We start from the raw sequence: 27,919 nt of genomic DNA, 5'->3' as shown, positions 1-27,919 counted from the left end.
CCAGAGTCTCCCTGTGCTGTCACAGGGCTGCTGGCCAGAGCAGGCCACAGTCTACTCACTCTTCTCTAGAGAAGCCAAGCAGAACACATGTTCCTCCACCCCTGCCCAGTGCACTGGCCATCACTTCACTCCATATTTAATTTATTTATTCTATTTATACCCTGTCCTTTTCTCCTTCAAGACATCTTCCATTATCCCCCTCTTCCATTCCATTTTATCCTCAGCAACAACCCTGTGAGGTAGGTTAGGTGGACTAGTGACTGGGTGGGGATTAGAACACAGATCTTCCAGGTCCCAGGCCAACACACTAACCCCCACCCTATTTGTGAGTAAGCTGGAAGAATGTGTATTCTCCCATTCCCAGTGTTCCCTGGCACTACCCACTACTAGGGTACAGGGGATACCTCAGTGCTCCTGTGGGATCCACTGGGATACCTGCAAGAGGACCAAGGGGGGAAGGGGAGGCACCCTACCCCAATGTGCCCAATTATCTGTTGGACTTAACAGGGATAGGGTGGCTCATTGTGTCATCTGAATCCTGAGTGGTCAGAGCATCAGATTGAGACTAGGGAAATTTTGGTTCACATCCCCACTTAGCCAGAGAGTTTCCTGGGTGACCTTGGAGTCCTTGCTGTCTCTTGGCCCTAACTCTTGAGTTCCTGAAGGGAGGAGAGGGTAACCACGGAACATAGTGGTGTTCAGCTGCTTTGACAGCAGCTGAATTCCTTTCTGCCAGAGCATCAATTCTCGGGGGGTGGGCACATTCCAGTGGTGGGCAGAACTCAAGGCAAAAGAAGCAGGGCCCAGACAAGCCCAGCCTTCCAGCCTATTGCAGCTTATAGCTCTTGCTGCCAGGAACCAAGCCATGGGACAGGCATCAGCATTTTGGAACAGGGTTCGGCAATGGGGGACTGCAGAGAAGCAGTCTGGGAAACACTGAAGGATTCTGGTCAGTGGAAATGGAGTTGGGCCAAAGGAAGCAGCATGGCTATCCAGGGAAGCCTTGAGGCGTGGGACCCAAAGAAGGCCAGATTTTGCCCACCAGCCTGAGATTCAACATCTGTGATAAAATACAGTTACATTTGTACATTTTTCTCCCAGACATTAACTGCTGAAATACGTTGTGGATGATAAGAGCCAAATCACTTGTCATGCAGGAGATCCATGCCAATAATTAATTTTTTTTAATTTTTTATTAAAATTTTAAACTAACACTAAAAACATCAAACATCACATACATCGGATTTACTAGGTCAACCCCCTACTACATATTTTTTAACATTCTAAAGTCAAATTCAAATCAATTTATAATGATTTGAAAACATTTCTAAGTTTATGCCAAGTCCCATTTCTCCAGCCAGTTATAGAAAGAATTCCAAGTTCGATAGAAGTCAGTGTTCTCTTTCTCCTTCAATGATAAAGTCAATCTATCCATTTCTGCGCATTCCAAGATCTTTCTTACAATCAATCCATCGGTGGGCAGCTCCTCGCTTTTCCAATATTGAGCAAATGCAGTCCTCGCCGCTGTGATTAGGTGCAGCATCAGATACATTTCCTGTCTGTTAACGTCTTCCGGTATGATGCCTAACAAGAAAACTTCAGGTTTAAAAGCAAAGGGTTTTTGTAATATTTCCTCCATCCATCTATGTATTTTAATCCAATACTTTTTCGCATTATCACAAGTCCACCACATGTGATAGAAAGTACCCTCTTTATGTTTACATTTCCAACATCTATTTGACATATTTGGAAACATCTTAGTTAATCAACTTGGTGACAAATACCATCTATAGAACATTTTATATAAATTTTCTTTATACGAAGTTGCTAATGTTATCTTAATGTTTCTTTCCCATAGTTTTTGCCACTTTTCTAATTCAACATTAAATCCAAAGTTTTGTGCCCATATTATCATAGTTTCCTTAATTTGTTCCCCTTCCATTTTCCTGTCAAGTAAAAAATCGTATAGTCTTTTAATAATTTTCTCATCTGTTTTAAGCATCACTTGATCAAACTCTGTTAGGTCTTTGTAAAACCCCCATGTTTTACAGTCTTTAGCATATCTCAATTGCATCTGCACCTTATACCAACAGGAAATATTAAGTCCCTGTTCTTGTATTTCTTGCTCCAGTTTCAGGCCACCATCCTTATCCAAGATATCGTCATATCTTATGATCTTTTCAAAGTTCAATACATTTGGATATACAAAAGCTTCCATAGGTCATGCCAAGAATTACTGATCCCCCTTCTTTTTAAAATAAAAAGCAACCTCAGGTGGCCACCAATTTCTTTGGTGCAGTGGCAGAGGGAGATGCACCATTTCCACAATCAAAATTGGCCTTCATGGCTTTTGACATGAAGGAATTGACCCTTCCTGGGCCTGGTTCCCCGCAGGAGCCATTGGCCATGCTGGCTGTGGAGGACGAAACTCACAGGCTTGCACATCTGGGAAAGTATCTCGAGCTCTCACTTGAAAGGAAACGGCAATACGACCTTGTGGTGCTGCCCCCCCTGCTGGAATCCAGAAGGCACTGCTGGCAGTTCAGAGACTCCCAGTGGAATCCAAACCGTCCTCCAGTAACATGCCGTACTTCCACACCACTGCTGGAGTGTTGTTTTTTCACAGTCTGAGAAAGCAAAGCAGTGGTTCCTCTTAGAAGTTAATGTAGGTCCACACTGCCCGCCCAACCTGGCATCAAAGGTAAAACTGGGCAAAGCATAAGTGGTCAAGCCATAGTGCATGGTTGCCACCCAAAATGGCTGGACACACTTCCATATAAGGCCTGTACTATGCACTCTTTGTATTCATTGGTTTATGGATAGTATTTTCTGTTTTTAATGAGTTGAACTCAGATTATCGGACTGTTGAAAAGTATAATAATGTTTTTGAATCACAGCAGCTTTTTCATAGATCCAGATGACTTTATTGTTCATTTGAACACACACACACACGCGCCACATGTTTTTCCACTGCCTCTTCTTTTTTCTTCCCACAGAAGGGAGAGAAAGGCAGAAGAGCTGCATAATGTCAGTGCAACCATGCTGGAGATCCAGTGTGGCATAGTGGGTAAGTATTGGACTGGAACTCGGGAGATCCAGGTTCTAGTCCCTTCCCTCGGCCATGAAGCTCACTTTGGACTCTCGGGCTACCTGCCTCACAGGGTGGTTGTGAGGATAAATTGGAAAGGAAGAGGAAAATCATGTGAATCGCTGAAAGTTCCTCAAAGAAGAAAAGGCCAGCTATAAATAGAATACATGTGTAAATGAAGTCTTTTGAGTGGTAGTGCCATGGATTCCTTGCAAGAGGAAAATAGCCAGGATAGAAATAGGATGATGTGGCTGAAAATTAGCTAGTTGCACCATGATGGGCTGCTTTTGAAGGAAGGGAGCAGCTCTTTGTGAGATGGACACTCTGCCTTCCTTACCTGGGTCTGTCAGAAGGCATGGTGGGTATTTTCCATGCACCTGGGCTGGGAGAAAAGTCAACAGACCTCCCAGCCATTCTGCTCTTAGTGAAAGATTTGAACTGGGGTTTGGGGCCAGACGTGATGGACAGGTGCCACTTAAATGGTGAGAAACTGCTTTCCTCAAGCTTGAATTTGTATTCCAAAGGATGCCGTTTCAGCCTTTGTGCAAGGGTGCAAGTTAGGACAAGCTTGGGAATGGGGGGCTGTTGATTATCCCTGAAGATCTTCTGTGTCTGTGCTGGAGAAGCCTTTTTCTACGAAGAGCTATTAACTCGGGAAAATTTTATCAGGGGCTGAGGGACAGGCAGACAGCTTAAGCTTGTGCATGCTTCCTCAGAAGTAAGTCCCAAGGATTTCAGCAGGGCTTGCTCCCAAGTAGTATGCCTAGGCGGAAAGGGGGATTTTGTATTAGGTATGGCCATTCTTTTGTTTGAAAATGTGAGTTTGTTTATCTGGCTGTCCTGTGCTAATAACATCACTATATTTATGATGAGGTGTAAGAGAAAAGTAACCCCAAGAAATGCTCTTGAAATGCATTTCCTTCCCCTTGCTCCCAGTTTAATCTTGAATGTATCAAATCAGCCTTTAACTCTCTCCCCCTCCCCCCAGGCCTATACAGGGAAACTTTTTGCTTACTCCCATCAGGAACTCTCAATCCATGTGTCTGCTTAAGGGTATGTGCTGCTCCAAGTTGTCCCCTGCTTACCTTCATAGGCCACCCTATGAATGAACATCCCCCAAAATGTCCTGTTTTGATATCATTCATCACATGGAGTTAGTCGTAGAAGATGTTCCTTCCAGGAAGAAAGGGGATATAACCATAATAGCATCAAGCAATGATACATTGTACAGATATGAACCTGGGCAACTGCCTTTTATTAAGTTGGTCCATTGGTCTATCTTGCACATTAGTTGACTTTCTTGGGTTTTCTGGAGATGCCAGAGATTGAACTGGGGACCTTTTCCATGCAGTGCCTGTGGTCTGCCCACTCAGCTGCAATCCCTCCTACCCTGCCAATGATGCGAACTGGGGTGCTTGGACAGATTGCCGAATGCCATCAAGTGCAGTAATTCTGGAGCTGCTGCAGCCATGACTGGAGGGGTGGGATCCTCCATGGTGGCCTCTCTGCCCTACCCACATAACTCACTGCACTCTGTCTCTTACAGATCTGGACGCCTCAGCCAGAACAGCACCGTTTCCTGTCCCCCGCTTAGCAGATGTGCTCCTGACTGCAACCAGCTTCTGATGCACCATGTTCAACTCCGTGAACCCACCAGTTAGCAACTATGTGGAGCACTGTTACCTTCGGCCTCTTCACGGGCAGGGGCAACCCAGCTCCATGGCAGAAGGTCAGCCTCACTCAGGGGCATTGCTGGTCCTGGCCCGTGGTCCCCACTCTATTTCTCAGAGTAACCACTGGTGCCAGAGGAAGGTTTTCTGCTAGGTTCAGTGCCATTCAAGGGGTGTTTTGGAAGGAGGATTGCAGCTAAGGTGGGAAAAATCCATTCCTTTTCCTAAGATGCTGCAGCTGCCCCCCCTTTGCACAAACTGGTCAAGCTTAGGGGTACAGAATGAAGAGAAACTATTTACTTGGGTAATCTGGGGCAGGAATGATCATTGATCACTTTCTTTGAGATAATTTGGATGAGAAATCAATTGGCAGGCTTTGCTTTCTCTGAAATGTAAATAAATCCTGGGCATTTTCCTAAATATGCATATGTAGATATATTAATGACATAACAAACTGTGTGGAGATTCAATGCTTTGGAGCCTGGGTCCCAAATCTATCAAGTGCTTGGCAATCCTCCTGCTACACCAGGGGGACATTATCTGCTCCTCCACACTACAGCCCATTTATCTGCAAGGCTCTCTGGTCAGGCTTGTGCAAGGCAGTTTTCAAACATCTTGGCTTCCTAGGAGCCTCTCCCCTCTATTTTATCTGCTGAGGAGTTCTCACTGGCCTGCCAGGGGACCCAGTTGTTTTGTAACAGGTTTGCAGAGTGTCTGAAAGCCGCACTTTCTATCTAAATGGACTGCAAGGGATCATGATTACTCTGTGCCCATCTGCCCCAGGACAAAACACAAACGCACACTCTCTCTCATTGGTCCATATTGCAGGGCAAGAGAAGTTGTGGTGAGCAAGCAGACATTTAGGGAAATATTTCTGCCATGACTACACTCCTGGCTGAAGAACTGAAGATAATTCCCAAGGGATCCTAGAACAGTTCTGAACCATGTCTGAAGATCACTTTTGCAGGCAACCTGTTCCATTCCAGTTAGTTTAGACTACAACTCCCATGCTCTCAGAGCCCTGGCTGGAGCTGATGGTAGTTGTAGTCCAAAACATCCAAAGGGCAGACCAGTTTGTTTGTTCATTTATTTAAAACGTTTGTATGCCATCCCTTATGCATGGCATCTCAGGACGGCTTACAATCATTAAAACAACACTAAAACAGCAAAAAAGTTGTTTTTTTGTCTACCCCTAGTGGCATTAAGACCCTATGCACAATTTCCCCATCCCCTTCCTCATCATAGCCAGCTACGTTCATCCACTTGCACTTACCACACAGCCATGCCTCTTTGGGGAGAAACTGCAGTGCCTTAGTTCATCCAGTCATGGCCCTTTCCAGCCCTCTGTTCATTCATCACTCTCAGTCATTTAGCAAGGGTTTCTCCATAAGAAGATCACTATGAGCTGGCTTAAGTGGCCTTCCAAACCCTCACAAGAGAGGCCCCCAGCCCCCAATAGCCCATCAAGGACTAAACAGCATTCCAGTGGCCCATGGAATGCTGCAAGGGAAGCAGTGGAACTGTGTGGCTGAACAGGGAGCACGCCACGCTGCAACATTTCATGGCATTTTTGAATCGTTGACCGTGGAAGCTTAATAGATCAGCTCCATTCACAGAAATTATGCCACTGAATGCCAGTTCCTCAGGACAAACCCCAGGAAAAAGCCCGAATTTCAGGTCATGCTGGTAAACTTCCAGAAGTTTTTGTCTGGCTGCTGCTGGAAGCAGAGTGCTAGACAGACATTGGACTTGACAAGCAGGGCTCTTCCTGTGTCCACGTAACATACAAATCCTGGTGTTCCTGTCTCCGGGGCGATGTGAGCCCTGGGCTGGGGCAGCACAGGGCTCCCCACCAGGGCACTGCCATCCTTGCCTTGTTCTTTTTCCAGGGATCAGTGACTTGCCATTTTACCACCAGGCCAACTCCATGGGGAATCACCACGCCTATGGGATGATGCCTGCAGGGGGACATTCTTCTCATACTGAGGGTGAGTTTTTCAAAAAAATAATGGGTGGAGAGTGGGATTAATGGCCAATAAAATCAGGCTGGAACCAGGGAATGGAGTAGGAGGAGCAATCCTTGGAGGCTGGGCCAGCCTGGCCCCTCCAGATGTGTTGGACTGCAACTTCCAGAATCATCCTAAAAGGTGGATCAAACAATAATTATCATATAATAAACCTGGAAATATTGCCAAGTTTCTGTCTGTAGCTCTCAGGGCTCAAGTCAGTAGCCCAGCCTTCCTCAGCCTGGGCCCCAGATGCGCTGGGCTTCAGCTCCCAGAATTCCAGGTGTGTTGGACTCCCAGAATCCAGGTGGGGAAAGTTGGGCTGCAAACCTGAGTGGTGAAAGATATAGGCACCAGCAGAAACTTGGCAATATTTCCAGTTATTGTTATTAGTATTATTACCATCTATGTCAAATAGAATTTTTTAACCTGCCTTGCAGGACAGCCTGCCAGTCACTGTAACTGACTGTGACTGAACTACATAATGGTCCGACTGCATATATGCTGGCCACCTACTTTTTTCGACTTTCCTCCCTGCTTCTCATTCTGCAGGTACTCGTTTCTCTACACCCCGGAGCACAGCCAAGCTGACAAAGAAGCGGGCCCTGTCCATCTCTCCGCTCTCAGATGCCAGCATTGACCTCCAGACGGTCATCCGCACCTCTCCCAATTCCTTAGTTGCTTACATCAACTCACGCTGTGCCTCGGCCGGGGGTTCCTACGGGCACCTCTCCATCGGAACTGTCAGGTGGGTCGCTCCCTTTGGGGGTGGTGTGAGTGTGGCCTTCCCCACAACCCACTGCTCTCAGGACATGTTGGACTACAACTTCCATCACCTAATGGCCATACTAGACAATGGGAGGGCACTAGGTTGGTGGAAGACTTCTCTGGTGTCTCTGGGGAACTCTCTGAAAAATTCAGTCTACTGTAGCCTCAAACCAAGAAACCTGGGAACATGCCATTCTGATATTTCTTTGGGAGAAACAAGAGGTTTGAACAGATTTGAAATGGTTGTCAAATTAAGTGTATTTGAGAGAGCCTATGTGGCACAGTGGTTCAGGGACTAGAACCAGGAGATTCGGGTTCTAATCCCCACTCAGCCATGAAACTCACTGGGTGGTGTTGGGCCAGTCACAGACTCTGGACTAACCTACCACACAGGGTTGTTGTTGTAAGGATAACATGGAGAGGAAGAGAACTTGGTACACTGCCTTGGATTCCTTGCAGGAAAAAGGTGAGATATAAATGTAATGAATTGTGTTTCTTATAAGAAAAAAGAATGCTCTGTGCTTGCATCTGTGTATGCATATACAGATGCATGCACAATGAAATACAATAAAAATCCAGTCAGGTAGTAAAATATTGGCCCTTAAAAGAAAAAAGAGAACAGCAAAACAACAGAATGATAAAAGCATTAGTACTGCAGTGTCAAGTATCATCAAAGGATAAGTTCCCTTGAGTTTAAGATAAGCTGGGTAAGGGAATGAGGAACAAGCATACTTTGAACAGAATAAGAGCTTTAGGAAAGTCCTGGAGGAACACAGTAACTTCCGGACATATTGCATCTAATTCTTCCACTGGGAATGACCCCTAATCAGATGTTTCATCAGCCCCAAGCTTCTTGACCAAAAATCATTGCACATATCCTTTCTATCTCAAACTTAAGGACTAGAAACATGCCTTGCCTTTGCTAAGTGGGAGGAAGATAACCAAGAATCTCAGGAAGTGTCATTTTTGGCTCAGTACTGTTTGTGCTGTGTTCCTGTGGAATCCACGGTCTGCACCATTGTGGGGCAAATAAGGTGAGATTCAAAGACTGACTTTTGTTTTCTTCTGTCATCCCCTGCAGTCCTTCACTTGGGTTCCAGAGCCCCATGGGCCACCAGAAAGCTCAGGGGATGTCGTTTGGCCACAACCCACCGATGGTCCCCTGTGGGTCTCATGAACACATGCCCAATCGACCAGCAATGATGCACCATCATATGCCGCCCCCCTGTGGGATGCTGAAACACTGCCAGGTAAATGGGTGCCTGACCTGTCAGCCTGTTACTCTCAATATGTCACTCTAATGCAGGGCTGCTGAGCCACTGTCAGCCTGTGAGCTGACTTCCATTATGGGGAGGCCCAGGCACGGGAGGGGTGGGGCAAGCTCTTATTGCCCAGAATGAAGCCTTACAAGAAGTATTTTGTCATTTTAGAATAAGGGAAAGTGCACCAAGGTTGAGAAACCACTGAATCATCAGTGATCAGGGAGAAGGGGTGGGGCCAGAGAAAGGGGCATGGCCATCAGAGAACCCCTGGAGAGCCACATTCAGCCACCCAGGCTTGCTTCAGAACATACCCAAACTCTAAGTTGCTGTTTTCTCCACTCAGGGACCCCCTGAAAACTTAGCTTGATGTGTGAGCTATAGGGATCTCCTTAACAATGGGCTCTTAGAACCTCACAAAGCTTCCGTTCCCAGGATCCTCCAGGAGAATATTGTGACTGCCTCTGGCAAAGGCTTTTTTAGTGCTGGCGCCCTGCCCCATTCAGGGAATTGTCCATGTGGACTAGATAACACCATCTTCATGTCTAGCTCATAATACCAGGAACTGAGTCTTAGGAGAGGTGTTTCATCCTTTTAGAATGGGGGAGAATTGCACCAAAGTTGGGAAACCAGCCAACTAGATGAGACCAGGGGAAGTGGTTTGGCTATCTGGGGGACCCCAGAAGACTGGACTGGGATGCTGGGAAGGCTTGATTTATACCCTGGGACTGAGGTTCCCCACCACTGAGCTAAAGCCTATGCATACCCAGTGTGACAACAACATACCTGTCGTGTAAAGTCCTGAGACCAACAAGCAAACTTCTCCCACAAAAAACAAAAAAAACAAAAACAAAGCCCTGTGTTTTTCCTTTAAACTGAGCAGTGTCTTGGCACTCCTGGTAAGCCTGCAGAATGACCTGTCCAGTTAGCCTGGGGGAGAAGGAAGGGTGGCTGTACAGATGTGGGAAGAAGGGCCTCCTTTTGGGATGGGGTAGGAGGAAGTTGGAGAGGGCACCATCACCTGGAGCTCTCGCCATCTCTTTCCCACAGCTGAAGTCAGAGCCCAGCCTGGGCAGCCCTCTGGATGCCCTAAGCACCAAGTGCCTGGAGGAGTGCTCGGAGGGTGACATTTCCAGCCCGGCCTCTACGGGGACGCAGGTAACACCAGGCCACAGTGGCATGTTCACACAGTCACCAATATACCCTCTCTTCACATCTGCAGTCTGCTGTCAGATTGGGAATGGGTGGTTCCTTCAGAGAATGTGTGAGAGAGAGGCTTTGATTCCATTCACAGACACACAACTGCTGTAGTCCTACTTACAGGGAGCTGAGCTGCAAAGAGAAACTACAGAAAAGGCAGGCAGCGTGTTGATCCACTTTAGCAAACCAGTTTCAACAGTTTTCACCTCCACAAGGAGCAGGTTCTTTGTGAAGTTAACAGGACTGAATTGCCCTTTCAAGACTAAGGCATTATTTTGCCTTATATCAGGGAGCGATATGATGTTGCTGGAAAATCCTGTTTCCCTCCCACCTACTGTGAAGATTGCAGCTGAGCTCAGAGAGAGTCATCTCAAGGGAAGAGATGATGTAGCATCCCTCCTAGTAAAGAAGTGCCGGTGCTGCATCCCTGTGGGCCCATGTTCCACCACACCTCTGCTCTCCATGTGTGGAAACTTCACAGTTGGCTATATCAATCACATGGCTGCATTCCAGCCTAGCTTCTTATTAGTTAATGCAGGGATGGGCAACTTGTAGGTCCAAAAGATCAGGGGGACCACAGCTCCCATCAACCCTAGCCAGCATAGCCAATATTGAGGAATCTTTGGTGTTGTGGATCAATGCATCTGGAGGCCCACAGCATGGCTGAGATAAGAACAAATCTGTGCCACGCATCAGCCAAAATGCACCAGCAGCAGGATCATGCCGGCTTTTCCTTGATGGAAAAGGTGAACTGCCCTGCACTTAGAAAATTAACTTGTCTAGGAGAAATATTCTGAGGCTCCAGTCCTATATTAACCTGGGAGTAAATCCCATTGGAATCCTTGGGGCTAACTTTTGAGCAGGCACGTATATGATGACATTGTACACTAGCCTATCACTGACATACCAATTTTTGATGAGTAGGAAGGATCATGTGTGTGTGGCAGTGGGTATTCAAACATGAGATTCCCCATTGGCAACCTAACATGGCATGGCCCAGGAAAAACTGTACCAGATGTTCCTCCTGCATGTGTAAATCCACCTTACAAGCTGGGCAGCATGCTGCACAATGGGACAACCTTTGGTGCTGGTTTAGGATCCCTATAGGCCAGGCCAGCTGGGAGGATGCGATGTGCTTGGTCACTTTTCCAGTACTGCTGGTGATGAGAAAGCAGAGTCAGAAGGGAAGGGACGTTTCTGACTCCACTTTTTCTGTTTGTCCTCCCTTGTGTGGCTCATTTTCCTTATCAGCTGGGAGGGAAGAGAAGATTTGTTCTATAGGAGTGTTTCATTACCAGTAATGAGGGAGCTGTTAGGGTTCCATCCATATGATCCTATGCATATCTCCTCTAAAATAAGTCCTGTGGAGTTCAGTGGGTCTTACTCCCAGGTAAATGGGTACTGTTAGAAATCAAGCAGCTTTCCACAGCTTGAGAGAGGCAAATACTGTAATAGACCCATGACAACACTGCAACAACAGTTCTCACACATCCATGTTGTATTCAATGCAATACTGATGCAAACAAAAAAAAGTGTGAACTCTGGGGTCCTTCTTGCCTAAATCCCACAGCATCCTTAATGTGCGTAGAAAGCACTGGTTGAAGATGAAGCGGGTTGGGAGACGGCTAGAGCATAGGTGGAGGAACTCTCGGGATGAATCTGACCGAACACACTTAAGAGCCCATTATCGGGCCTATGCTGTGATGGTGAGGGCGGCGAAGAAGAAATTCTTCTCCATTTCCATTGCCTCCTCACAGTGCCGTCCAGTGGAACTTTTTCGGGTGCTACAGGGGCTGGTACATCCAGGCCCTAAGAAAGATCCTGTACCACCCTCGATAACCCGCTGTGACGACTTTGCCCAGCACTATAAGGAGAAAGTTGCTCAGATTCGTCACGAGCTGGACTCCGCTAATGACTCAGATTCCTTAGGGGAGATGCCAATGTTACCATCAGGTCACATATTGTTGGATGAGTTTCAGTTATTGCGGCCTGATGATGTGGACAAGGTGCTTGGACAAGTACATACCACCACCTGTTTACTGGACCCTTGCCCATCGTGGCTACTGTCCAGAGCCAAACACAGGATTGGTTCCTGGATCCTGGAGGTCATCAATGCCGCTCTGAGGGATGACCAAGTGCCTGCCCCTTTAAAGGAGGCAGTGGTCAGGCCGGTCCTAAAGAAGGCATCCCTGGATCCAGAGATGACCGCCAATTATAGACCAGTAGCCAACATCCCGTTCTTGAGCAAGGTGTTGGAACAGGAGGTGGCGGGACAACTCCAAGCTCTCTTGGATGAGACTGATTATCTGGACCCATTTCACTCCAGCTTCAGACCCGGGTATGGTACTGAATTTGCCTTGGTCTCCCTGTATGATGACCTGTGCAGGGAGAGAGAGACAGGGGGAGTACGTCCCTGTTGGTTCTTCTGGACCTCTCAGCAGCTTTCGATACCATTGACTATGGTATCCTTCTGGATAGGCTAAGGGGCTGGGAGTAAGAGGCACTGCTTGGCAGTGGTTCCGCTCCTATCTCGACGGCCGATTCCAGAAGGTGGTGCTGGGGGACCATGGAGTACCACAGAGGTCCATTCTGTCCCCCCTGCTATTTAACATTTACATGAAACCGCTGGGAGAGGTCATCCGGAGGTGTGGGCTGCGGAATCATCAGTACGCTGATGATACCCAGCTCTACCTCTCATTTTCAACCAATCCAGGTGAGGCAGTGGCTGTACTGAACCGGTGCCTGGCCAAGGTAATGGGCTGGATGAGGGCCAATAAACTGAAGCTCAATCCAGACAAGACGGAGGTCCTGCTGGTGGGTGGTTCGAACTCCTGGGTAGGTGACTTGGATCTTGTCCTGAATGGGGTTGCACTCCCTCTGAAGGACAGGGTTCGCAGCTTGGGAGTGCTCCTCGACCCGGAGCTGTCTTTGGAAGCTCAGGTGATGGCAGTGGCAAGAAGCGCTTTCCATTAGCTTTGGCTAATCCATCAGCTGCGTCCCTACCTGGAGGACGACTGCCTGGCGACAGTGACATATGCATTGGTTACTTCCTGGTTGCATTTCTGTAACGTGCTCTACATAGGGCTGCCCTTGAAGACAGTCCGGATACTTCAGATGGTGCAAAATAGAGCAGCCAGGTTGCTGACGGGGACTGGGCATTATTCTCATATAACCCCAGTTCTCTACCAGCTTCACTGGCTTCCCATCGAAGTCCGGGCTCAATTCAAGGTGTTGGTAATCACCTATAAAGCCCTTAACAGCTTGGGACCTGTATATCTGAAGGAACACTGCGTCCATATTTGCCCTCCCACCCCTTGAGATTGACAGCAGAGGCTCTCCTCCGGGAGCCCTCAGTAAGAGACATCAGGAAGCAAAGTACGCAGAGGAGGGCTTTCTCTGCGGTGGCGCCCCATCTGTGGAATGCGCTCCCCAGAGAGGTCTGCCTGGTGCCGTCATTATTTGTTTTTCGGTACCAGGCTAAGACCTTTTTATTCAAACAATAACAATGTTTAACATTTATTGGGTTTTAATTGTGCAGCCAAGGTGTTTCCGGGTTTTTAACTGTATTTGTATGATATTTATTTATTTCTGTGAGCTGTCCTGAGGCTATATAGCAAGGGGATGGCATATAAAATCTTTAAATAAATAAAATCTCACCTGTGCAGCAACAGATTCATGCAGCAAGGCTATAGAAAGAGATCTCTCTAATAGCTACAAGATGTTGATCCAATTATCTTCCACCTGGGGCTCAGGGGAGCCCTAGCAGAAGATTATTTTGAGAAGAATGCAAGACACTACCTGGATAGGCAACTGATGGCTGGCATGTGGGCTGAGGAGTAGATTTTTAAAACCGATTCATGTCCTTTTAAATTATGTATTGGCAGCTGCCCTTCTGCAAGAAGGTGTGATTGTGCATTAGCTCTTGATCTACTGGAAAGGGAAGCTGGCCATATAAGACCTACCCTAACCATTTTTTCATACACTCACTTGCCTATGTGGTGCCAGTGAAAGCCACATGGAAAACATTTTTGGGGAATTTACATATGGATCTAAAGACAATGTTTCAGCAGCAGAATGGATACTGCTGGCAGAAGGGGGCTTTCTTCATCTTTTCTTCCTCCACTACAGCCTCCCAAAACTTTCTCTATTTGCTTTGCTGAGATCCCTCAGCATTCTGAAGCATAATTTGAAGAGACACATGGGCATGCAGGTGGGAGGAGAGGATGCGGAAAGTCCAATTCCACCAGTAGTATCTGCTCCACTGGTGGACCTTCAACCTTAGATCCACCCCAGTATATATGAAACCACCTGGCAGCTGAACTTCAGGGTATCAGGCAGAGGGTCTTCCTTTTCAGGCCAGAGAGGTGTGGAGAATCTGGGACTTTCAAGATGCAAAAATATGGGCACTCAAGCACTGAGCTATGATTCATTGCTGGTTGCCAGGGTCAAAGTGCTGGCCTTCTCAATGGCCATACAGGCAGTGAGAGGGTGCGAAGCAGATGTGTAGACTTCAGTTCATCAGTCCATGCAACTCTGGTGGGGCAGAGAGTCTCAGACTGCTGCCTCCCTTCTGAAGAGGAAGCAGGCTGGACCAAGGAGTTGTCCTCACAAAACTTCCAAGCATGCTTTGTATTTTACCTCTACCCTAGGATCCCTTACTGGGCATGCTGGATCCCAGGGACGAATTAGAGAAGGAAGATGGCAAGGTGGAGGCTGAGGCTGTGTATGAGACCAATTGCCACTGGGAAGGGTGCTCCAAAGAGTTTGACACACAGGAGCAGCTGGTGCACGTGAGTGCTGGGGTGCTGGGGTGTGTGTTTCCGACTGGCGAGCAGAATGTGCAGTCTTATCCAACACACTATACCTGATAAGCTATACCAAATATACCCTGGAGAGATGCCTGCTTAGCCATACTTGATAGCCAAAGCACTCTGGGCAGTTTACAACACTTAAAGCACCCTAATGTTACAAAAATATATTCCCATAAAATCTAAAAACAGTATGATTTTTTAAACACAATTTAGCAGCTAAAAACATTTTTAATTCAAAGCTGATCAAATAGAAAACACTTGAACATGGAACTTGTTAGATGTCCCTCGATTGTCTTTAAATACCTCAGTACAGAGGGCACTGAAAGAATGACAAAGCTGGTACCAGGTGGACTGCCATGGGGAGAGCATCCCACAGTCAAGGGGCTGCCACTAAGAAGCCACTACCCCCTTTTTAATGCTCTGCAGCTGTACAGTAGGATAAGAACCACAAAGAGCAAAGAGGAATAGGGCTGGCAGCTCCTTGCCTTCGTACGTTTTGCAGCATTCTTCTACACAAAGGTAAGGATAGAAGCTCCTCTCCCAAGCCTATTCTAGTGGTTTGGACAGTAATCTAGAAACTAAGACTTGCCCAGCATTCAGTCCTGCCTCTTGACCCCATAGGCTGATTCCAGTAGTTAGATTGCCATCTGTTTGGTTAAACACTTGTTATACTAGTTGCAGGTCCACTCAGAGCATCTTGAGAGTTGTAGTGCACTGAGGTCCCTAAGAACTTGTGATCTGCCCAGAGAGCCTTGACTGTTGGGCAGTATAAAAATTAATTAAATAATTAAACAAAACAACTCTCTGTTAGAGATCCTTCATCTCTGTCACAGAACCACTGCTCCCAGAATGCTCTGGGCTGAGGGAAATAAGGCTATTAAACCAGTTTGAGTTTGCATTGTTGATTCGACCTGCTTCAGGTTCCTCGACTGAATCCACACTAAGAGGCAGCTTGAAATATAAAGTCTGGTATATGAGAGAGGTTGTTCTGCTCTCAGGTACCTGAGGGAGGCACTGGATGTTGACATTCCACCTTCCCTTGGAAACTTAGGACTTTTCCACCTGAGGCATCTATTGTGCATTTGCGATTACACACAGAAGTTTGCAGGTCCTTTTCACAGCATCAGCATCCTCCAGGGCCCCTCCTAGCTTTGTTAGGACATGACTCAAATAGTATAGTTAATTATGAATTGTAACAAATGCATCAGCAGATGAAAAGGGCTACAACAGTTCCATGAAATATGGTTAGTGCAGAGACTAAGAATATATGATATTAAATATGCTACATTCCTTTAAGACAGGCCTCCCCAACCTGATGTTCTACAGGTGCATTGCCCAACAACTCCCAGCATGCCTCAGCCTATGCTAGTTGGGGCATGCTGGGAGTTGTGAGGCATCATCACCAGAGGGCCCCAGGTTGGGGAAGGCTGCTTCAGAACATAAAAAACTCTTTATAATCAGTCAGCAGCTGTCATTTCACCCCCACTTTCCCCCCACAACTCCTCAGTCCACTGACACCTGAGGGGATGAATCCCGAAATGGCTGCTTGCACTAATTCTGGTCTCTGCGTGGCTCCTTTCTTTCCCCTGGCACTGCAGCACATTAACAACGAGCACATCCATGGGGAGAAGAAGGAGTTTGTGTGCCACTGGCACGACTGTTCGCGGGAGCAGCGACCCTTCAAAGCTCAGTACATGCTGGTCGTCCACATGAGGCGTCACACGGGAGAAAAGCCCCACAAGTGTACGGTAAGGAGAATGGGCCGGGCCAGCGCATCGAAAGAGACAGGGAGGGTGGATGCAGGAGGCACAGCGGGGCGTGAATTCTCAGGGCTCCCGCAGGGCCTGCTCATGCAACCCCTTCAGTAGCCACAGGAAAGGCCATTGCATGCAGCAGGGACAGTACACAGGCAGCCATGCATGTGGTGTGAGCTGGCCGTGAGCCACACGCCACAACACACATTTTCCGGCACTTTCTTCCTTACACCCCATGTGAGGAATTTGGGAGCATCTCTTCCTCCATTGCAGTGCAGTGACCAAGGTTTCGGTAGACAGGGAGTCCCTGGGTTGCAAACGAGTTCTGTTCCTGAGAAAAGGGAAATTCATCTTTAAGTCGAATTTGTATGTAATATATATAGTCAGGGTTAGGGGCACAGGACCCCCATGAAAGTGGAAAAACTGAATATCTCTAGCCGCCTCCCACCCAAACTCAACAGTGCCTCCTCTTTGCTGCAGGAAATGGTGGAGAGATTTCCCTCTTCAGATGGGTGAGGCAGAAGGGCCTGCTTTGGAGGCCTCCCTTTCTCCCCTTTTGCTTCCTCTCTTTCTATCTGTGGTTATGACAATTGCCTGCAGTGATTTTTTTTTAAAAATAATAAACTTTATGACAATTCATTTAGTAAGTACAGGTTGTTCATAACTTGGGGACTGCCTGTATCACATAATTCAGCACACTGGACAAGAACAGAGATGGGTCTTGCCTGCTGCAGAAAGCAGCATCCTGAAAAATGTCAGCTTGCTTTGTTTTCTTTTCAGAATAGGAGGGCAAGTTCCCAGCCCTTGGGACTTCAAAGAAGTGTTTGAAATGTAGGTAGTGCTTAGTGAAATCCTAGAAGACAGAAGATTTTCCAGTGACCAGGGCTGGAGCTGTAGTTTAACTCTTCACCCTTTCCTCCTGACTGACAATAAGCAGAGCCTGCAAAATATATGCTTGAATGTCATCTATTGCGCACATTGAGGACTTGCTGCAGAACTCTCTTGGATAAGAAGTGCAGCACACACACTGACCTGAGTGTAATAAAGGGGCTGCACTCGCTGAAATCCTTCCCGCTGTGTTATCATTAAAAGCATGCCAGAACCCTGTCTCTTGTACAGTTTGGCAACTGTATGATATATAAGGGCCAGAGGCAAAGTTGGACAAGGCTTCTGTAGCTTTTAGGGTCATTCATTCATTTTTATTTTATTTCTATTCCGCCCAATAGCTGAAGCTCTCGGGGCTGTTCACAATGCTTCATAAAACTAAATTTCCAATAAAATACAAGAAAAGGCCATAAAATCTTATCAAACATACAAATATTTTAAACACAAAATTAAGAGCAGTTTAAAAACATGCAATGAAGAATAGCCCTGTAAGAAACACCTGGGCTGGGCAAGCTTCTCAAACCCTTGGATATCCAAGTACATCTTCAAAAGCCTTGACATAAAAGATCATCTTAACCTGGTGCCAAAAGGATGGCAAGCTTGGTGCCAGAGGGGCCTCAGTTGGGCAGTCATTTCATTAGGCTGGGAGGCCACAACAATGAAAGCCTTCCCTCTTGTTGCTACCCTCCAAGCAATAGCTCCAGAACTGGCATTCAGAGGAAGGTCCTGGATGTTGAGTATAGTATCCAGGAATACTGCTGTTAGGGGAGGCACGCCATCAAGTATTGGTCGTCTAGGCCATGTAAGGCTTTATAGGTTAAAACCAGCACCTTGAATCGAGCTTGGGAGCAGGCAGGCAGCCTGTGCAAGTTGGCCAGAAATGGCCTTCTATGTTCAGCCTTACAGGTCCCAGTTATTAGTCTGGCTGCCACATTTTGCATGAGCTGCAGCTTCTGAATGGTCTTCAAGGGCAGCCCCATGGAGGGCACATTTATGCAGTTATGTAGAATTTTGTGTGTGTGTAGGATATTTATGTAAAGGTGCAGCATTTCTTACCATTGCACATGCCACTGTTCCTTCTTCTACTGAAGGATTAAAGGTACACTCATCTTTTGCAAGTGGTCACCTTACTATGGCCTTCCTCAGCCAGATGCCCTCCAGATGCTTTGAACTTCAACTCCATCAGCCCCAGACCCTGTGGCCAATGGTCAGAAATTCTGGGAGTTGTCTGAAACATCCAGAGGGTGCCACCTTGAAGGAGGTGGCTGTAGGTCAGTGTTCAGGTCCATATCAGAGGTCCTTTTCATTTCTATGCCTGTATTGTTTTTCATATGCAATTGCTGTTTGGTAATCAGAAATCAATGAGTACAGCACAGTATCAGCTATGACTAGAAAGCAATCCAGTGGCACAGACCAATGCATAATGTTTCAGTTGCCGGTAATTTGGAAGGCTTTGAAAAGTCCCATGTGCATCATCACTGAGCCATTGCTCAGGCTGCGGCCCACAGTACAGCGCTACGACTGCAAAGGAGATGCACAGTGTTGAAGCTGGTTCAGCTTCCTTTCTTAAAAAGCATGCATGTACGCCTAGGCGACTGTTCAGAAATGCAGGCTTAAAAATGAAAAGATTGTGTGGTTTTCACAGCTGAGCAGCAGCGTATGTGTGTACCTTAGCTTCCCCAAAAAATCAATAATGGCAGACCAGCCATGCCTATTGTTGAAGCAGAGGCAATGAAAGGCAATAATGGATTCCTTGTCCCCAGATCCCTCCCCATTGTCAAAGATGAAGGGCGGGGGTGGGGGTGAATGTGGCAGGCAGGTTCTACAGCTGAAGCCCTCTCCACTGTGAAGAGCTTGAATACTGCTAGGTTGGAACAGATCTCTCTAAGTGGTGCAAGGAAACCGCAGTCACTAAAGCCCTGAAAGATTAAAGCAATGGTGTTGAGCAAAAGGAAATTTTGAGGGAGACATGAGGTCACAGCAATGGATTAGTGAGTGCATGCTGTGGTAAGCAAGAGCACTGGTTAATTAACTACCAAGGAAGAAATCTGGTCTGGATAGATTGGCTCAGTCACTGTAGTTTGAAGGCCCTAAGTATCCCTGATCCCTGACTTGGAGTACATGTAGCAGGATGCCCTAGGAGAAGAGAAGTGGGTGTGGGGGGAGAGTGTGTGAAAGCAGCTACCTATTTGTGTTGACAGAGAGAAGGGGAGACTGGAGGAGGGTCCCTCTCCTGCCACGCAAACCGTCCTGCATCCACCTTTTGCTGTCTTACAGTTTGAAGGCTGCAATAAGGCCTACTCACGGCTGGAAAACCTCAAGACCCACTTGCGCTCCCACACAGGGGAGAAGCCCTATGTCTGCGAGCATGAGGGCTGCAACAAGGCATTCTCCAATGCCTCGGATCGGGCCAAGCACCAGAACCGGACACATTCCAACGAGGTATGAATGGCTGTCTCAGGTGGGCCATGGCCTTGGGATCTGGGGCAGCCACACTTGGATACACACATTCACACATGATGTGATAGGACCTGGTGCTTCGAGCATTCCCATCAAAAGGCACTTGGAACCCCCCAGATCTTTTGGACCTCCAGTCTCACTGGCCCCAGCCAGCATGGCCAGAGGCCAGGAATACTGGGAGTTGTAGTTTGTGTCATTTGAAACACACCAGCTTAAGCAAGGCTAATCTAGAGATAGCCTTGGGTTGGGATGAACCCCTTTGGAATCTGTCCCTCTGGCACCCACAGACTTCCTTCCATGTTCAGCCCAGTCCTACAAAGTGAACTGAGCCAAGAGGAAGACCACAACTGCTCACAGAGCACCAGTTGCAGAACCTGCAACCTTCCCTGTCAGGTGCAGCTGCCCAAAGAGCGGCTGCAGGTCTCCAAAGAGAGGCACTGTTTGTGGCTATGCAGGTGCCTTTTCTGGAACTCCACTGACCAGCTTGTTTCCATGTCTGGGGCAGCCGGTGGGGACATCACCAGGCATGAAGGAGAGCCTCTGCTAGCAGTTGCATGGGGCACAGTTCCAGGTGGCTCCAGTGACCAACAGTCTTCCATGCCCCGTGCAGCTGGTGGCAGTGGAACTGAGCGTGGAAGAGGGGCGCTGCTTGTGCAGTGTGTGGGGCTCAATTCCTGGTGAGTGCCTTTCTGACACCATTCAGCCACGGGAAAATGCCCCAAAAGGCTGATGGATCTGCTTGTGTTCTGGTAGAAACCATATGTCTGCAAGATCCCGGGCTGCACTAAGCGCTACACAGATCCCAGTTCGCTACGTAAGCACGTCAAGACAGTGCACGGACCAGATGCACATGTGACCAAGAAGCACCGTGGAGACACAGTGCCTACCAGTCGGATGCTAGCCCTCCATGGGGACATGAAACAAGAGAGGGACAGTGACGGCAGGAAGGAAGAGGGCAAGCTCACGGTGCCCGACTCTAACTTGGTAAGCAGCTCAGGATGGGGAGGTTGCAGAGGAGAAATCCTGTGGCAAGGGGCATTGTGGAGTGTGGGGTGGTGAGCAAAGAGCAGCTTCCCCCATCCGGGAGCCTTCCAGAAGCAGTCAGCTGCTGAGAATCCTGGGAGCTGCAATGGTTCGCCAAAGGCCCCAGGATGGGGAGGGCTGGAACAGAATTTCTTGCTCTGAGGGAGGCCAGTAAGGATCAATTCCAACATTACCCTTTCTTAACTTACATGTTATGCCAAACGTGGAGCAAAGGAGTGTGAAAGGGTCTTTGTGATTCAGGCAGGAGTTTCCTGGGCTACTTTTGCTCATTCTTTAATACACAGCCATACCTATGAAATGCAAACCTGGAAGTAAGAGGGAGGAATCAAAGCAGTTTGTACGGCCACGACTGCCCAATAATTTATCCCAAATTGTTTAAAGTGTATATAGCAACACCCGTCAGTAAGCTGAAATAAGTTTTCAGCTAACTTTTTCTCTTGTCTGAGGAGGGAACCAAACAGCCTTTAATGCTTTGAACAGTTTACTTATTTATTATATTCATATCCCACCTTTTCCTCCAGGGAGCCCAAGGTGGCATACATGATCCTTTCCCCTCTCTGTTTTATCCTCACAGCAACAACCCTGTGAGGTAGGTAAGGCTGAGAGTCTGAGACTGGCCCAAAGTTACCCAGTGAGCTTCATAGCCAAGTGGGGGCTCCAACCTGGGTCCTAGCTCAATTTTCTGTGCCTCTCTGACTCCCCAGGAGTACTTGAAAGCATGTGGGCATAATGAAATGTCAAAAATCAGAGAGGACTGAGAAAGATTTTCACTTACAGCTAAAATGCTCTGTATGGTGTCTTCCCATGGCTAGCAAAAGTAGCCAAAGGTATATACACAAAGGTATATACATTGTGCAAGTATATACCTTTTTAATGTACCAAATGTTCAGAAGTTGAGAGAAAGGTGAACAAGTGGGTCCTCGGTCGAATCAAGCCAGAACTTTCCCTAGAAACAAAAGTGCCAAACTGGGCACATCATATGAAGGCAAGATGCACTGGAGAAGATAGTCAAAGGCAGAAGAAGAGGAAGGCCAAACATGAGAAGAGGAGGTTTGAAGGAAGCCACAGCCCTGAATTTACCAGAGCTGAACAGGGCTGTCTAGGACAGGACGTTTTGGAAGGCACTCATTCATTCAGAGATAACTAGGCAGCATGTGACAACAGTGAAATTGTAGACATCGCAGTCTTCAACCTTCCTTAGCACAAAGCTTGAATTCCTTTGGCATGGAAGGTGCATTTTATTCATCTTATATACAGAAGGTTTATATACACATGAGAAATTGCACTTTCTCATGTGTATGTGGTAAATGCCAGAAGAGGACAAGGCAGAATGGTTTGAAAAGCCAGAACAGGCTGGTGTTATAATCCAAATTAATTTCAGGGTCACCCTGCATGATTATTTATTAATTTATTAATTTATTGCTTTTCATTTTAAAAAATCCCAAAGCAGTTCACAAAATAAAATCATGATGATTAAAATCATGATGTCCCATTTAACATAACTGGGCTTTGGTTTGTTTGTTTGTTTGTTAAATAGCAGGCATTTGGGAGCCCAATCAAGGTCAGGGCAGTGGCATTAATCCAGCACGGCACTTGAAGGAGCCAGCCTTCCTGCTGACAACTCTTGTGGTGCAAACCACAGTGCCAGCCTCCTGCACCACCTTTATTATCTCTGGGCCAGAGAGGTGTTCTTAGAAAAGACAAATGGGCGGGAGCCTCGCCAGTCTGCCTTCTGAGTACGGGGGGCTTGAGGAGAAGGTGGAGGGCTCGGAGGAGGGGTCTGGGAGTTCAGAGCACACCTTTCCTTTGGACTTAGGTTCTTAGGCACATTCCTTTTCTTCTAGTCTCATCACTTGGCTTTCTGGGAAATGGGCATTTTGTGACTCACAGCACCTACTACGGTAGCCACTTTGTGAATGGACAAGCCACCCATAGTAACCACTTGTGAAAGCCCCCCGATAGGCAAAATACTAGATGCGCTCCCCAACCCATTGGAGAACCTGGATTTAATCCTGTCTCCTGACCCCAGGCTATGGTCCTGGCAAAAACTCTTTCCTCCTCAGTGTTGCTGTGTAGTGAGGGAAGAAAGCTGCTATTGATTTGACTGTCTTGTCTCCTCCTCCTCCTCTTCCCAGAGGATTCTGGGAGCTTAGTTTGAGGAGGATGCTGAGGATTCTTTTTACCCATCCCTACACAACCCCTCCCTCAGAGAACTGCCGTTCCATCCGAAGAAGGAATGGCTGTTAATCTATTTTCGGTCTGCAGTGCAGACATCTAACTGGCAATCATCTTAGAATATCACTTATAATCCTCTGCAGCAGAGGCACATGGGATCCTTAGATGAACGAGTTGATGTAGAAAGAATTCCCTGACTTGAAACCTTGAAAACCACTTCACTGCCCCCAACCCCAATGATTTAAAACATACCCACATCCATTACTATCACACCCATTGATGCATGTACTAAATTTGTATATGTATACTTATTAATCTATTGATTAAACCCACCAGCTGTCTTAATTTTTGTTGTGTTTTTGCACATATTTTGCTTCCTTCGAAACTTGTCATAACTGGCATGGGGGGGCACCCCTGCGCTGTAATGTAATGGCTGTGCTCCCACCCCCACTCAGAAACCGCAGCCCAGCCCTGGAGGTCAGTCGTCCTGCAGCAGCGAACGGTCCCCCTTGGGCAGCACGAACAACAACGACAGCGGTGTGGAGATGAATGCCAACGCAGGAGGCAGCTTGGAGGACTTGTCAGTGCTGGAGGAGCCATCGGAGCCCATGGGCAACTCCGGGATGTCGGCACTGCACAAGCTGGAGAATCTGCGCATTGACAAACTCAAGCAGCTGCGCAAGCCCCTGTCAGTGAAAGGTGTCAAACTTCCTTCCATCACTGGAACAGGTATGTACGGAAGGCTTGCTCAAATCTTGGGTGCCAGAGGGGAGCCTGAGTCGGACTTCTGGGGGACAGGATTTCAAGGGTTGGTTGCTGCAGATTCAAGACAGCTGCCAGCAAAGCACCATCGTTCTTGTGGTGTTCTGAAAGAAGAAGGGCAGAAAAACCTCTCACAGATATTGTCTTGGTCTCGTGGGACCTACTTTTCCTCCCTTGATTTAGCATCACCCCTTCCAATTTTGACTATGCCCCCCTCATTTTTGTTTAAAACTTGGGCCCAGTGAACAGACTGGAAGCACGTTGTCAAGGTGTTCCAATTCATATTGACTTCAAGCAGGACAGAAAATTGGACTCCTGCCTTGGTTGGGACCTGCACAGGAACCAGCTGTCAGCTGGTCAGATCCAAGGGCATCAGAGAGATATCAGGCAGGTTGCCAGCGGATTGGAGTCAGCCAGGTAGCAGGTAGGCTGAAAACCTCCTCTGAGGTTGGAGGGAGGCTCTCCATCAGGGATGGACAACTGTGGCCCTCCAGATAATATTGGCCTACAAGGCCCATCATCCCTCATTATTGGCTGTGTTGACTATGGTTGGTGGGAGTTGTAGGGCCACCCTCTACCCACCGATCTAGACTGGCAGAACAGGGCTGCCTTTCTCCTAGAGCTATCTCAAGATCGTGCTTAGCTCGAGCACAGCCCTTTGCCTTGTGCTCTCGGTCCTTTTAGTCACCTGTTCTGTTTCTTCACAGGCCCTGCAAGGGAGGTGCCTGGCCTGTGTGGGCTGCCCTCGGCTGTCTCTCACCGGCGCATCATGGAGCTGTCGTCTGGGGATTTGCCCTCCCTCCCCTTGGCAGGCGAGCGCCGTGGCAGCACCACCAGCACCATCAGCTCCGCCTATACAGTCAGCCGCCGCTCCTCCATGGTATCGCCATACCTGCCGGCAGGGGGAGCCTCCAATGGGCTCGGCCCGCCTGACATGTACGACCCCATCTCCCCAGATGCCTCCCGGCGTTCCAGCGAAGCCAGTCCCTGCGGAGGTCTTCCAGGGCTGGGTAACCTGACCCCAGCGCAGCAGTACCGGCTCAAGGCCAAGTATGCGGCTGCAACGGGCGGGCCTCCTCCAACCCCTCTTCCCAGCATGGAGAGGGCAGCACAGGACAGCCTCATGTGGGATTACCCGGGCACGGGCCTGCCGCCGTTCATGCGTAGGCATAGCACCAACGAGTACCACAGCTACACCACCGGCATCCTCCACCCCCACCAGGCACCCAGTCACAGTGCCCGGCGAGCCAGTGACCCCTCCCAGTCTGTGGGCAAGCCCCATCCCGCTCCCAGAGTGCAGCGGTTCAAAAGTCTTAGCAATGTGAGCCCAGCAGGGATGGGCAGAACCAGCACCCAAGGAGCGGGGGCCTCTGATGCCAACCTGCAGCGCCACCTTTTCTCCCCACGGCCTCCAAGCATCAGTGAAAATGTCTTCTTAGAGGCTGCAGCCATGGAGAGTGCCATCCCGGCTGGAGAACAGGAGCTGCTGGAGATGGACCCTTACCTTGGCTACCCGGAGCGGAGCTACCTGTTCCAAACAGCAGGCATGGAGCTGCAGGGCAGTGGGGCCCACCGAGGCATGCTCAGGGCAGTGGGCGACTTGCAGATGAGTCCAGCCAGCCATGAGCCGCTGGAGGGTGGCTTTGAGCAGGCGGAGTATATTCCCTCCCAGTGCCAGATGAGTGGGCCTTTCCATGCAGCACGGCCCTGGGACAGCGACAGCTCAGGGATGAACCCTGTGCCACCCAGTGGCCTGGGGCAGTGCCCCTCTGCCCAGTACGCAGTCCCTGACACCAAGCACCTGGGAGTGGAACCTGGTCGTGCAGGCCAGCAGGGGACGTTCCCATTCGGGCAGCCCCACATCAAAGCCGAGCAGCAATTCCAGACAGCTGCTCCAACTCTTGCCTCCTGCCAGGGCATGAAGCAGCTGGCATACTGCCAGGCTCAGCCGGTCTGTGGAAGTGATGGGTACCAGCCTGAGAGCCAGCAGGGCCCTTGCTTTGGTGGTGGGCAGCCCGCCGGCAGGCGATCCCAGACCCCAATGCTGCAGGTCAAGGAGATGATGGTGCGGAGCTACGTGCAGTCGCAGCAAGCACTGATTTGGGGGGAGCAGCCAGATGGCAACGTCATAGATGGCATGGAGAGCGGGCAGTGCCAGCAGCACCCACCTTACCCTGGACCCAGGTACCCCAACTACCCAGCCAGATCCCCGCAAGAGATGGAGAACAAGGCACTTTCAAGCCCTGGCAGCCAGTGTTACAACCCAGGGATGGTCCCCCATCCACCTGGCGGGCCAAAGCCACTGAGTCGACAAAGCAGCTTGGGCTACCAGGTTAGTCCCTCATATGAATCCCCCAACAACGGTGGGCCCCACCGGATGATGCGCTTACCCCCTCTCCAGAGACCTGAGGAGGCCGGTTTTCCCAGCCCCATGCACATGCAGCTCAGCAAAGCCCCTGGGCAGAAGTTGATGGATGTTCACCAAAGGCACCATCAGCCACCTAGCTGTGTGGCTGAGGATCCAGGTGGGCCCTGTGTCCCTGGGCTGAATGTCCTCAAATCAGACTCCTTCTCTTATCTGCCAGAAGAGCAGGTGTCCAACAGCCTGGACACTCTGGACCTAGAGAATACCCACTTGGACTTCACAGCCATTCTAGATGATGCAGAAGCCCTCAGCCCCACCTCCCCAGCTGGTGGCCCTGCCAATATGGCAGTGGGGGATATGAGCTCCATGCTGAACTCTCTTGCAGGGGAGAACCAGTTCCTTAACACTCTCTCCTAGTACGATCAGGCCCCCTACAGCTGTGATGCAGAGACTGCTATTAATCAAAACCAGACTGGCTTAAACAGACAGAGACAGTAAAGGTACCTCTTAAGCTGGACTCAGTAACTCAAGGTTGGGGTGGGTTGGGAGCTTCACAGAAAGAGACTCCAGCTAGTATTTTCTAGGGCTGCTCTTGCTACCAACTGCATCTGTCTTGCATCCTCAGACACCCCAGACAACTTTGCCTCGCCACTGTTAAGGCTGGTGCTGGTGCTGGATGAAGGCTGGGCGGCATGGCCAAGGAAGGGATTCATTCTACTCTCCCAGCTAGAAGAGCAAAACCCAGGAGCTCCTCATTTCATCTGTCCTATAGTTCTCCCTACACACACACACACACACTTTTTCCAAATGAAACTTGTATTCTTGAATAATAAGCACCACCCAAGTGCCTCTTCTTCAGCCTCCACTGTACTTTTAAAAGAGCAGGGCACTGATCTGTATGTCAGAGAATTTGTTGACACGGCTGCATACCTGAAGCCCATCTAATTATGCAGGCTTTTGCACCACAGAGGAATACTTGCAAAAGCAGATTTCTTTTTTCACCTGGATTTTGCAGGAGAGATCTGGGAGCTTGTGCAGGCAGGGATGTTGAATCCTTTTCACAGAGCCTTCCTGCAAAACCCACAGAGCAGGAAGGACTCAACTGGAGGACAAAGGGCATATGAGAGGGCAGTGGTCCTGGCTTTGTCGTCCCACAAGTGCCAGGAAAGCCAGTCAGGCACAAGGCATCTGACAACAGGAAGTCCTTCTTTGCACAGAGCAGGTGCCTTTCAGACCCATCGGGACTTCTTACCTTTGGCCTTCAGCTCTGCAAAGCTGCTAGCCTGACAGAAGCCCCATTGACAAGTCACCTCTATGCTCTGGAGTACCACATCAGCATGGGCTTTGGCCATTCACTTGCATCCTGCAGTTGCTCTCATTGCAAAGCCCACAGCACAATCAAAGCATCGCATGAGACTGCACATACAGGCTGCTTTCCTGCAAGGACTCTTGCCCTGGCAGCTTCTGTTCGCCTCCTGGCTAAGCAAACTACTGGTCTACTGCTTGCTATGTGAGGTTTGTAAGAGCAGGACATTTGGCCCAACTGCACCAAGGGATCATGCTGCACATTCTGTGTTGTAGTTGTATATACAGCATTCCACTCTAGCTCGACTTGCCCAAGTGAGAAAATGCAGGAGGGTGCCTGCCAAAGTCATGCCCACAGTTCTAGTTC

The 27,919-nt window shown here is 48.6% G+C and overlaps 1 protein-coding gene across 1 annotated transcript; it reads left to right on the top strand.

The window, feature by feature from the left end:
• Window positions 1-1,032: 1,032 nt before the first annotated feature.
• Window positions 1,033-26,664, top strand: GLI1 (GLI family zinc finger 1). The gene is made up of 12 exons (XM_044443124.1): window positions 1,033-1,048; window positions 4,719-4,817; window positions 6,648-6,746; window positions 7,317-7,512; window positions 8,614-8,782; window positions 9,842-9,949; window positions 14,641-14,781; window positions 16,401-16,550; window positions 19,719-19,883; window positions 20,655-20,885; window positions 23,576-23,849; window positions 24,590-26,664. The coding sequence occupies exons 2-12, from the start codon at window positions 4,721-4,723 to the stop codon at window positions 26,662-26,664; spliced, it is 3,705 nt and encodes a 1,234-aa protein (XP_044299059.1). The 5' UTR covers window positions 1,033-1,048; window positions 4,719-4,720.
• The last annotated feature ends 1,255 nt before the right edge of the window (window positions 26,665-27,919 follow it).

The sequence above is a fragment of the Varanus komodoensis genome, unplaced genomic scaffold (genome assembly GCF_004798865.1).
Source record: "Varanus komodoensis strain SLA01 unplaced genomic scaffold, ASM479886v1 scaffold41, whole genome shotgun sequence".
Taxonomy (NCBI): Eukaryota; Metazoa; Chordata; class Lepidosauria; order Squamata; family Varanidae; genus Varanus; species Varanus komodoensis.
This window is presented reverse-complemented; position numbering and strand designations above follow the sequence as displayed.